This window comes from Bufo bufo, chromosome 1 (assembly GCF_905171765.1).
Source record: "Bufo bufo chromosome 1, aBufBuf1.1, whole genome shotgun sequence".
NCBI lineage: Eukaryota > Metazoa > Chordata > Amphibia > Anura > Bufonidae > Bufo > Bufo bufo.
In genome coordinates, this window is record NC_053389.1 from 435,971,378 (window position 1) to 435,982,985 (window position 11,608).

Here is an 11,608-nt window from a genome sequence, read left to right on the forward strand (position 1 = left end):
TCAACCTGCCTCTGTCCTTTTCTGTTCCCTCAGCCAGAGAAGTATTATATGCTGTGTAATAAAATATTGAGGCACTCAGTTTGAAAGTTTTGCAATTCAAGTGAGGTTTATTTCATAATCTCTGCATCATCCATTTGCCCGTGGTATATATGAATCAATAACTAAATATTTCTGACCAGACGTTTCGGTCACGGTGGACCTTCATCAGTGGTCATGTTATCTGGAATAATATTAAATACATGTTCAAATGGGTTGTTGTTCGGATGGCAGAGCATGAATTGAAATATCATAATCATAATAAATAAATAATAGATAATGTACAAGCAAGATTTGATATAGTTATAGCAGCAGGGCAAAAATGGTGCCCAGAGGTAGATAACTACATACAAATACATATAAGTACCAATGAGTATAAATACGACGGGTCCGTGACATATGATTTACAAAATTGATGGTGGTGCAACAACATACTGGTTAAGGGAATATGATTGCCTAGATCTGGATATATGTAACAATTTAATGGTTTAGGGAACATGATTGTATAGATCTGAATGTATGCGTACCGTGGGGAGAAAACGTATAGTGGACATAATGCACATGATTATATGGTTATAACGGGATTCAATTTTGAGACATGATTATGCATAACATAGTCATCCCATCTTTGTTGAATACTGCAGAGTACTACTTATGTATGCCAAATCATGAGCGAATTATTGGTGACCCTTTTCGGGCCCAGCAAACAAACCTTCCCCTGTAATACCTCCACCCTATACCCCTTTTAACCTGGCCCTTACCAATAAGACACAGAGACTTGAGTCGGATTTAAATCGGCCACAGCAGCCGTTATTTATTAAACAAAAAATACAAATATACAAATATATTAACAATGAATTACCCCAGACGAGGGAGGTCCTAGAAGCCCCAACATGTATACATCCAGAACAACCACCAATTGGACTATCCACCTTGCCTCCAGCCGTAAACACCCAGCTCAGAGCCACCAACTGATGGATGCCTCACCGATTAACCGAGTGCCCAATCCTGAGAGTCCAGCCCCACCATTGAGGCCCTCTCATTCTCAAGCACCAACCCATTCCACCAGCTCCGAGGACCTCCCCCCGCCAACAACGCGCAACTTGACCACTCAAACCTCATGATTGCGCGTTCCTCCACATCACCAGAGCCCTCTCAATTCCACCCTGTAGTCCTAGTGACCACAGATCAATCCCAACCGCATTAAGGTGAACGCCATCCGCCCTCCAAAACCCACCAAGGCCCGACTCAAGATCCACATGTCTAACTGCCACTGCCCCATTCTTAGCCACGAACCGTCCAATCGCCCTGTTCACCTTAATGCAAGCCCTGTTCACCCCTTCAACAGACCACGCCTCCCGCCAAGTTTTCCTAGGCACAATATCTGACCATACAGTCACCATTTGAGGAAACAATGACCAAAGCCGTAAAAGATCAAATTTGATATCCCTGATCAATTCCCTCGCCGGTCTAACACCCAAATCATTGCCCCCAACATGGAGCACTAAAATATCTGGAGCTCTGTCTAACCTAACAAAACGATGAACTTCCCTCAGCACACTGCCCCACAACATACCTCTAGATCCTAGCCACTTCACAACCGCGACATCCCTGCCAAACCCCAATTGCCGTCTGTTTTCCCGAACATCCCCCCTCAGCACCCCCCAGAATACAAACACGAGTGTCCAATGATCCAAACCAGCGCCGGACTGGAGCCTGCAATAAAAAACGCAAACAAAAGAAACACATTACTATTCAAGCCACCATTACTCCCATTACAAACTACCCAAACGCACATATGACCTGAACCTGATGGATTCTCAACGCCCTATCCTTTTAATAACCTCGTCACTTAACCCCAACCTAGCCGCTTCAGGTGCTGCTCCAATCCTGAAGGAGTGACCCGTCAAATCTGCTGGGTCCACCCCAGCCCCTACCAGCCATTTTTTAAACACCGCCACAAATTGAAACCTGGAAAGAAACGATCCATCACAATGCCTCAGCAGCGGGCCATCCTCAAAAAACACCCCTTCCCTATACACCCTCAAACATCTCACTGGACACAACAAGCACTCTGGCACTAAAAAAAGGGTAACATACCGCCCCTTACCCTCCATATCCGTTTTGGACATCCGCAGCCGGACCACCACCCTGTCCTGGAGCAAATCCACATCCTCGCCATACAGACCCCCCGCAACCCTGACGCTCCTAGACACCAATTCCCCCAAACGGAAAGCCCCAAAAAAGGCTAAGGAAAAAGCCAACTGAAACAAGCTAACCTCCCCCACAGAACTACCAACTAACTCGACCTGTCTACCAATCTTCAACAGCAAAGAGAACGACACTGGCCTCCTACGATCCTCTGTCCGCTGACCCCTCCTCCAACCCTTCAATACCTGCCTCACCAAAAAGGCCTTCGTAACGTCCGCCATGCCCCGTATCTTGAAATTTAAATGCCAGGCCTGCCACACACTTGTTCAACTGCGCCACTGACCAACCTTGCTCCTTCCCGTGCCCCAAGAACAACAATAAAGGTATCTCCCCTTCATCTACTCTCATCCCCAAAACTGAACACCACTGCTCCCATTCTCTCCAAGCCTTCCCGTACGCAGCCCAGGAACCGGCGCTCAATGACGCCCGCAACAATCCCGCTACAGTACCTCCAATAGTCCCCACAGCGACCCCGGGCACTCCAGGCCTTCTGCCTCCGGAGTCAACTGCCGAAATCGCTCCCACTGCAAACAAGAAAGAGCATCCGCAAATGTTGTTAGAAGCCCCGGGCACATGAACTGCCACCACCCATGCATTAAACGATAAACAAAGCAACACAAGATACTGCAACAGGCGAACCACGGGTGGAGACGAAGCCGTCAAACCATTGATCGCCTGTACCACCCCCATGTTATCGCAATGAAACCGCACCTTCTTGTTCCTAAATCTATCCCCCCACAACCCCATTGCCATAACTATGGGAAAAAGCGAGACACAAATTCCTGACCCATCCCCGCTCAACCCAAGACTCCGGCCAACGAGCCACACACCACTGGCCATGACAATAAGCCCCAAACCCCACCCCGCCAGCCGCATCTGTAAATAATTCAAAGTCAAAACTATCTACCACCTCGCCCATCATTAACGTTCTACCATTAAAATCTCTCAAAAAACCAGACCAAACCTCCAAATCCCTTTTTAACTCCCGCCCCAACCCCAATGATGTGGTGCAACCACCCCCGCCGTAGCCGCCGCCAACCAACGACAAAACACTCGGCCCATAGGCATGATTCTACATGCGAAGTTTAATTTCCCTAAAAGCGACTGCAAATCCCGCAACCGAACCTTCGAAGACTGTCTAGCCCTCTCGACTCCTGCCCGCAAATCCACCACTTTATCCTCCGGAAGCTGACATTCCATCCTTTTCGTATCAATTACAATGCCCAAAAAACTTAATTCCGTCGCCGGGCCAACTGTCTTATCCACAGCTAACGGCACCCCAAACTCCGCAAAAACCGACTGCAACGTAGCCAACAAAAGAGAACAAACCCGCGAGCCCGCTGGTCCCAAACACAAAAAATCAACCAAGTAATGGATAATGGATGAACACCCCGCCACATCCACCACCACCCATTCCAAGAATGAACTAAATGCCTCAAAGTACGCGCATGACACGGAACAGCCCATAGGCAAACATCTATCCACAAAATACCCCCCGTCCCAAAAACAACCCAACAGATGTAAACTATCCGGGTGAACCGGGAGTAACCGAAAAGCCGCCTCGATATCTGCCTTAGCCAACAATGTCCCAGGACCCATGCCACAGCCGCATCAAATGACGTATAGACCACCGAACAAATGTCCGGATCGATACCATCATTGACCAACGCCCCCTTTGGGAAAGACAAGTGATGTATAAGCCGAAACTTGTTCGGCTCTTTTTTAGGCACCAGCCCCAGCGGCGACACCCTCAAGCCAGCTAACGGCACTCCCTCAAATGGCCCATCCATCCTGCCCAAGGCAACCTCCTTTGCCAACTTTTCAGAGACTACCTCCGGAAACTCTAAAGCCGACCGCAAATTTCTTTGCGGCACGACCACAGGCAATGGGTTCGACGGAATACGAAACCCCTCCAAAAAAAACGCGTTTTAACAATTCCGCCGCCTCACGCCTGGGATACCTATTTAAGTACCCCTCCATCCTTTCCACCCGAACTGGAGTCCGACCCTTTTGCAGCCGAGTCTGACCCTCTGTGTTTCCCGCCTCTGAAGCACCGGAAGTTGTGCACTCATGCTTGAACTTGCCTTTAGCGCCAAACCTGCAGTTACCTTCATTATATAGGAAGCACAAACCCCTGGCTGACGCTGCAGACACCGTAGACTGTCCCGCTGCCCATCCCACATCCCCCCGAAAGGACTGCCCCTGCCGCCCCGGTGCAGTCACCCGCAACCATAAACTGATATCTTTATGGTCCCATCGAATATCAGGCCTAACCGCCTTCCTCTGTCTGAATTGCTCGTCGTACCTAAGCCACCCGGCCCCACCATATACCCTGTTTGCCTCCCCAATCGCATCCAAATAGCAAAACAAGGCAGAGCAACACTCAGGCGTCTTTTCCCCAATGACACTCTATGTCTATGCCGATGCTTCTCATCTTCCTCCTTTTTTCCCTCACCCACTCGTTCCCTATCCAGATTAAACCGCTCCAGGGGAAGAAGCGAAAAAATTTCAACATACTCCCCCTGCCATATACGCTCACGAACATCTTGCTTTAAGTGCGCCCCCCAACGGCCCCTCAAAACACACGTACACCTCACCCTTCGCCGCGTAGCTAACCTTAGGCTTCTCCTCCTCACCCCCCACCTGCGTCTGAACCGACACAGATCCTACGCCCCGAGACTGCGCGTCCCCAGCCGTCCCCCCCAAACCACCACTGACCCCCCCCCATGCCGGTAACGGAGACGAACCTGCCACCCCCGAACCTGAAACCCATCCCGCCAAACTAGTCAAAAACTGCCCCAAACCCCCCACTATTTCCCCGTTACCTCCCCCAGCCCCCACACCCCCTGAGCTACTAATCAATGACTGCAAAACACCCCGCATGTTCTCACCTGGCTGCCTGGGCGCTGTGAACCCATCAGCCGCTGATCCTGACTCCGGACGAACGGTCCTCATTGACGACACCACGAATGTTCCGGCCATGCTGAACCCGCTCGACGTCTGCACCCCAGCAGCGTCCATGCTGGGTGCGTTCTCAAACTCCTCAGCCCTCACAGATTCTTCATGCAGACCCAGGCCAGGAGACACATGCCCGTGATCCCTTGGAGCCCTGGGCCCTCTACTGGCCACTACTGGCACAGGCTCCGTCCTCCTGCTGCTCACTCTCCCACGCCGAGCGGACGTTCCTGCCACTAGGGGGATCAAGGAACCCACCGACCCAGCTCCGGATCCAACGCTGACTGCAGGTGAAGGCAGGGAAGAGATGTCCCTGCCTCCTTCGGGGCTCCGCTGCGCACTCGGATTCCTTCCACTTCTGGAGGACGGGGCCGAGATGCGCCCACCATCCCCTGCCTGTGGAGGGTCCCTAGGGGGGCTCCTGCGCCGAGCCCTGGGGGTCTCACTGGGGCTAAGGCGCACCGGCGGCCGGACCCGCCGCGGCCGTTGTGCACATGGCGACGGGACAGCTATATCCGCCGCCTCCCCCTGAAGCAACCCAGCCAGCTGCTCCTGCAACCACTCCGGTCCACGGGCCTCCCCTGCCGCCCGCAACCGCTCCAACATCTCCTCAACTGCCTGCATGGTAGGTCCGCTTCTACGCTTTTCCAACTAACTCTAAAATGGCCTCCGTGCTAAACTCCCCTTAAATAAAGTCCCCCGTAACTCCACCCTTACTATGCCGCCCCTCTGCTTCCCGCCTTACATTAACCCTACACCTACCAGGCCCCTGGCACCAAAATTCTTCATGAAGGCCTACCCTTAGGGTAAACCTCTAGTCCGGCCTTACTGGAACCACTTGCAACATGCGTCTACATGTAAGGACATATTGTATGTGTCCGTCTCGTCTCAGTTACATATGAAACCATTAATACGAATAGCTTGTATCTTGTACATATATGTGAAGGCTCAGGGGTCCGGTATAGAGGAATCGCCGCGTAGTCATAACGTTTGCATCAAAATATAGCATTTGCATCAATACATTTAGTTAACCCCATGCACCATCACATGATAGTCAGTGCATACCGGAAGTAGATAATGCTTGTCAATATCTCGAACAATGTTATTATTCCCACATATAGTTCGATTTGGTTTGGTTGAGCAGCAAGAACCAATTTATCGATGGGGGGCGAGTGTAATTAAATGGTGGCACTAATGGGGAGGCGGGGGAAGGTTGTTGGCCTTAGGGGTTATGGAAATAAGTAACAGAAGTATGGCTGCAGGGATGATCTTTATGAGAAATTGTAAAATTCCTTGAATATACCTTAAATACAGGAAAGATATTGGACAAGTGGGCGGTAGCCCGTTTTAAATTTGTATGTTAGGATCCGTTTGTTAGGGATGATTGTGTCATAAAGGGTTGTTTCATTTTGTTAGTGTATATATGTAGGACTATTTTAGTCCTATAGGTATATAGGGGAACGGACATCTCTATCAAACAGGGATGCATGTCTGGTCGGGGGAGGGGGAGGAAGGGAAGGGGGGGAGAAGGGGCAAAGGGGGGGAAGGAAAGAGGGTAGGGGTCGGGGAAGAGGGAGGAAGGAGGGAAGGGAGAAGCTAATACCTCACCCTCGCCCTCTTGTGGACAATTCAATGAGTCTGTAGAAAGAAGGAAAGATACATATGTCAATATACGTCAATGATATCACAGGTTTATAAAAAAAATCACATTCGCGATTCAAGCCGTGTGGTGCTAATGTTCCCAATTTATGTATCCAGAAGGCCTCCCTCTGTTTCAAGAGAAGCGTCCTGTTACCACCTCTCCTTGGTTGATCAGTTTGCTCCAGGATTTGGAAACGAAGCTGGGAAATTTGATGTTTTTTTTCAAGAAAATGTTGAGGTATCGGTCAAAAAGTAAGTCCTAGTCTGATTGTTGATTTGTGCTTGCTTATCCGGTCCCTGATGTGCTGTGTTGTCTCGCCGACGTATCCAAGGCCACATGGACTTTTTAATAGGTAAACGACGAAGCTCGAATCGCAGGTATAGAATCCCCTAATCGCAATGGCCTTTCCGGTGCGTGGGTGTGTGGCATATTCTCCTTTAATGACGCTGGAGCAGTGAGCACAATGTAAGCACGGATATGTTTCTTGTCTCTTACTGCGTAAAAAGGTTTGTTTAGGAAGTCTAGTGAAGCTACCTACATCCGCTTTGATCAATTTATCCCTTATGTTGGGTGGTCTTTTGTAACAGGTTAGTGGATATTGTTGGAATTCTTTGATCTCCGGATACGCCTTCGAAAGTAGTGACCAGTTCTTTTTGAGAGCCTGCTGTATTTTGGGCATGAGGGGATGATAAGTGGTTACACACGCTATTCTATTGGAATTGTCCTGTTTAACTTGAGGTGGTATGGGTGGATTTTTTAGATCCTGGTGGGCTTTACTTAAGATGGCCTTTGGGTAACCTCTTTGTATCAATCTATTGGTCATATTGTCGAATCTCGTGTTTTTAATGGTGGTGTCTGTAACGATTCGGTCGACCCCTGTGTATCGAGAGCGTGGTATTAAAAAGGAAGAGACTGTTCCGGTCCATGGGTTTGTGATATAAATCTATGTGTAGTAATCCTGCTTGGTAAATCTTGACCAGGGTATCTAGGAAGCTGATTTCCTTTTGGCTAATATGTGAGGTAAATCCCAGTTCGCTATATATATTGTTGAGGTCTGTAATGAAATCGTCTATGGTTGATGTTGGGCCTTTCCAAATACAGAAGATATCGTCAATAAAACCAAGCCATATGTGGGCGTGTTGTTGGAACAGGGGATGTGTATAGACGTGGTCTTCCTCAAATTTGATCATAAACGCGTTAGCGTAGGCCGGGGCCACATTGGACCCCATAGCGGTACCTCTCTTCTGACCATAATAGGTGTCCCCAAATAAGAAAAAGGTTTTTGTGAGTATAATTTCTAGTAATTTAAGGCAACATTCCTGTTGTTGGTTGCTGAGGTTGGATTGTTCATTAAGGAGTTTTGCCGTGGCTTGTATACCCTTCTCATGTGTGATGGATGTATATAAACTGTTGACATCCAATGTCAACAAGTTACAATCCATCAGTGTATCAATATTTTAAAATTTTTTTCAAAAAGTCGGAGGTGTCGAGTATGAAGGATCTGGATGTTTTTATTAGAGGGGTCAAAATTTTCTCTAGGTAAATGGCTAGGGGGGAGAAAATGGACTCGGTAGATGGAACAATAGGGCGCCCTGGGGGTTTTGTCAGATTTTTGTGGATTTTGGGTAGGGTGTAGAATACCGGGGTGAATGGGGTCCCTTTTGATAAGAAAGCTAGCAGTTTTGGGGTCTATGATGCCTAGTACTGAGTATGAGTTAATGGTATGGGAAATTAATTCTTGTATCCGTAGAGTAGGGTCTCTTGGTAATGTTTCGTATGTTTCTGTGTCAGAGAGTTGCCTATTAATTTCCGCCAGATAGTCCCCCTTGTCCATGACGACAAGAGCTCCACCTTTGTTAGCAGGTTTGATGGTTATGTCCTTATTTAGTTGTAGTGAATTGAGAGCTATTTTCTCTTCCTGGGAAAGATTGTTGGTATGTTTAAAATGGCCCTCAGTGTTCGCCATAAGAATATCACCTATTAGCTTCTGGGAAAGGGAGATATATGTTTCTATGGGGTGTTTATTTTTAGGGGGCATAAAGGAACTTTTGTTCATGAGTCCCAGGTTTTTAATGGATAGGGGTCCTGGTGCGGTAATAGAAATGGGTTGTTCCGGTGTTAATTCCTGGAAGTGAGCTTTAAGTCTTACAGTCCGGTAGAATTTCTGTAATTCCTGTTCTAGCGAGAACGTATTGAGTGTTGGTGTGGGACAAAATGATAGACCCTTCTGTAGGACTGTGTCGGTGATAGGTTAGTGGACGAGATATTAATGACTAAGTTGTCCTCCTTACCTGGGAGCGTGTCTGTATACGTCCTTCTTGATTTCCTCCCGCCCCCTCCTGGTCCTCCGCGTCTTGATCTGACCCTCCTTGGGGCGTTGCCTAAAAAACGTGGTTCGTAATGTCCGGATCTATCGCTGTCAGATGCCGAAGAGCCAGAGTAATGTGGGTGTCTGTATCCTTGGAAGTACTGTTGCTGTTGGTTTCCTTTCCAGCCGTAGACTCTCTCTAGTGTGTAGTCTTCAGCGTCTCGTATGAATTTCTGTCGTTTTCCTTGTTCGGCGTACTTCTTGTATTCCTGTAGTTGCTTATCGATCCTTTCTTTGGTTTTGGTCAGTTCTTCTTCCGGTGTGGTTGAGGTCAACTGGATTTCGGTTGTCTTGATCTGTGAGGCTAGTTCGCCGATTGAGGTCTGTAACTCCTCTATGGTTAAAAAGATCAGGTCAAGGGAGCACTTGTTCAAGATGCTCTCGAATCGTTCGCAGAATTCTTTTTTGTCTGCGAAAAGCGTGGGTCGGAGATGAGATCTCAGGCCCCTTGGAATACGTTTGTTTTTGTAGTATTCAGTAAGTGTGCTGCAATGCAGTTCCCATCCGATGAGTCTCTTGCGGTCCCGCTCGTAGTAACGGATTTTCATTTCATGGTTCGGTATGTGCAAGAACTCGTTGGGTAAGTTTACCCTGGATACTATATTCTCTGCTGTGATAGTATCATATGAAAAGGTATTCGTCATGCTTGTTTGAAGGTGCTGGTATCCCGCAGTAGTCACGTAATCTGTAGTAAAGTGAGGAACCGCACTCAGTTCAAAAGGTGTCACCGGTGCCAATCAAGGGCTGTTAGGCCGTTTATCAAAGTAATAAAATATTGAGGCACTCAGGTTGAAAGTTTTGCAATTTCAAGTGAGGTTTATTTCATAATCTCTGCATCATCCATTTGCCCGTGGTATATATGAATCAATAACAAAATATTTCTGACCAGACGTTTCGGTCACGGTGGACCTTCATCAGTGGTCATGTTATCTGGAATAATATTAAATACATGTTCAAATAGGTTGTTCGGATGGCAGAGCATGAAGTCAAATATCATAATAATAAATAAATAATAGATAATGTACAAGCAAGATTTGATATAGTTATAGCAGCAGGGCAAAAATGGTGCCCAGAGGTAGATAAATACATACAAATACATATAAGTACCAATGAGTATAAATACGACGGGTCCGTGACATATGATTTACAAAATTGATGATGGTGCAACAACATACTGGTTAAATATGATTGCCTAGATCTGGATATATGTAACAATATAATGGTTTAGGGAACATGATTGTATAGATCTGGATGTATGCGTACCGCGGGGAGAAAACGTATAGTGGACATAATGCACATGATTATATGGTTATAACGGGATTCAATTTTGAGACATGATTATGCATAACATAGTCATCCCATCTTTGTTGAATACTGCAGAGTACTACTTATGTATGCCAAATCAGGAACCACTTGCAACATGCGTCTACATGTAAGGACATATTGTATTTCCCACAGCCAGTACATATATTGTGCACTTTTTGTATAGGCTTTTTTGTTTATTGTGTGTTTTTTTTCTTTTTTTGTCTTTTTTTCTCATGAGAAGTCTTGTTCATAGGTGTGGCATGCTTTGGAGGTTGTCTGCAGTCATGTGACCACAATCAGTGAAAACAGGTGCAGTCCCTCTATAAATACTGCCACTTTTTTATGTTGTATTGTGTCATGAGTAAGGGCGGGAATTGTCTTCAGTAGCCCGAAACGCGTAGACAACGACTTTGTAACTGTGGATGTGATTTTACCACAAGCAAAATAAATTTTCCTTTACCGAAGTGGAGCTGGATTTTCTTGAACCATATTGCAATAAGTTGTATCTTAGCACCTCTCAGACCGTTGTTCACACTCCGTAGGTAGCTTAGTGGTAGGAACCCGTGCCACGCTGAGATACCTTGACGGTGGTGCAAAAGGGCTCCGATGTGTTCCTGACTGGAATACATTAGCTAAAGTCTCAGTTCTTAACATCAGCTTTAGGCCGAATGCACACGGCCGTGTTCCGCAACCAATGACGCCGTGCGCTCCTGCTCTGAACAGGAATCCAGCCCGGCATACCACGGACCGCTCTCGGCCGCAGAACACGGCTGTGTGCATTCGGCCTTAGGGGTTAGCCAGTGTTGTCAGTTGCATATCATTGTGGTGCACCTTTCGCAGTGATTTATCAATTTTTACATGCCAAAATAGGCGAAAAAATTGACAAATGACCGTTAAGGGCCTACTTGGACTGCCCACTGCTCCTGACATGCATGTCTGATCAGGCTGTAATTTTGCCAGGAGTTATGGCCCATGCGATATATCTTAAGGTCACATACACAAGCTTTCCAACTAACTTGAAGACAAGATATGATTAGACAAAAGAAATTACATTTCTTATTTTTGCCAATTTTTGCTACTATTGGGGTGGA

At 47.2% G+C, this 11,608-nt stretch overlaps 1 protein-coding gene across 1 annotated transcript; it reads right to left on the reverse strand.

Moving 5' to 3' along the window:
• Window positions 1-211: 211 nt before the first annotated feature.
• On the reverse strand, window positions 212-9,878 carry LOC120981736. The gene is made up of 3 exons (XM_040411466.1): window positions 9,136-9,878; window positions 6,806-6,840; window positions 212-220 (listed from the first exon to the last, which is right to left on the reverse strand). The coding sequence occupies exons 1-3, from the start codon at window positions 9,854-9,856 to the stop codon at window positions 212-214; spliced, it is 765 nt and encodes a 254-aa protein (XP_040267400.1). The 5' UTR covers window positions 9,857-9,878.
• Window positions 9,879-11,608: the final 1,730 nt, after the last annotated feature.

What these genes read in the sequence shown, in the direction of transcription:
- LOC120981736 (XM_040411466.1), bottom strand. Translation starts at nt 9,856, where the DNA reads ATGACGAATACCTTTTCATATGATACTATCACAGCAGAGAATATAGTA. An exon ending in GTATACAGACACGCTCCCAG is followed by an intron (nt 6,841 to 9,135) that starts GTAAGGAGGACA and finishes TTCTTTCTACAG; the next exon opens with ACTCATTGAATTGTCCACAA.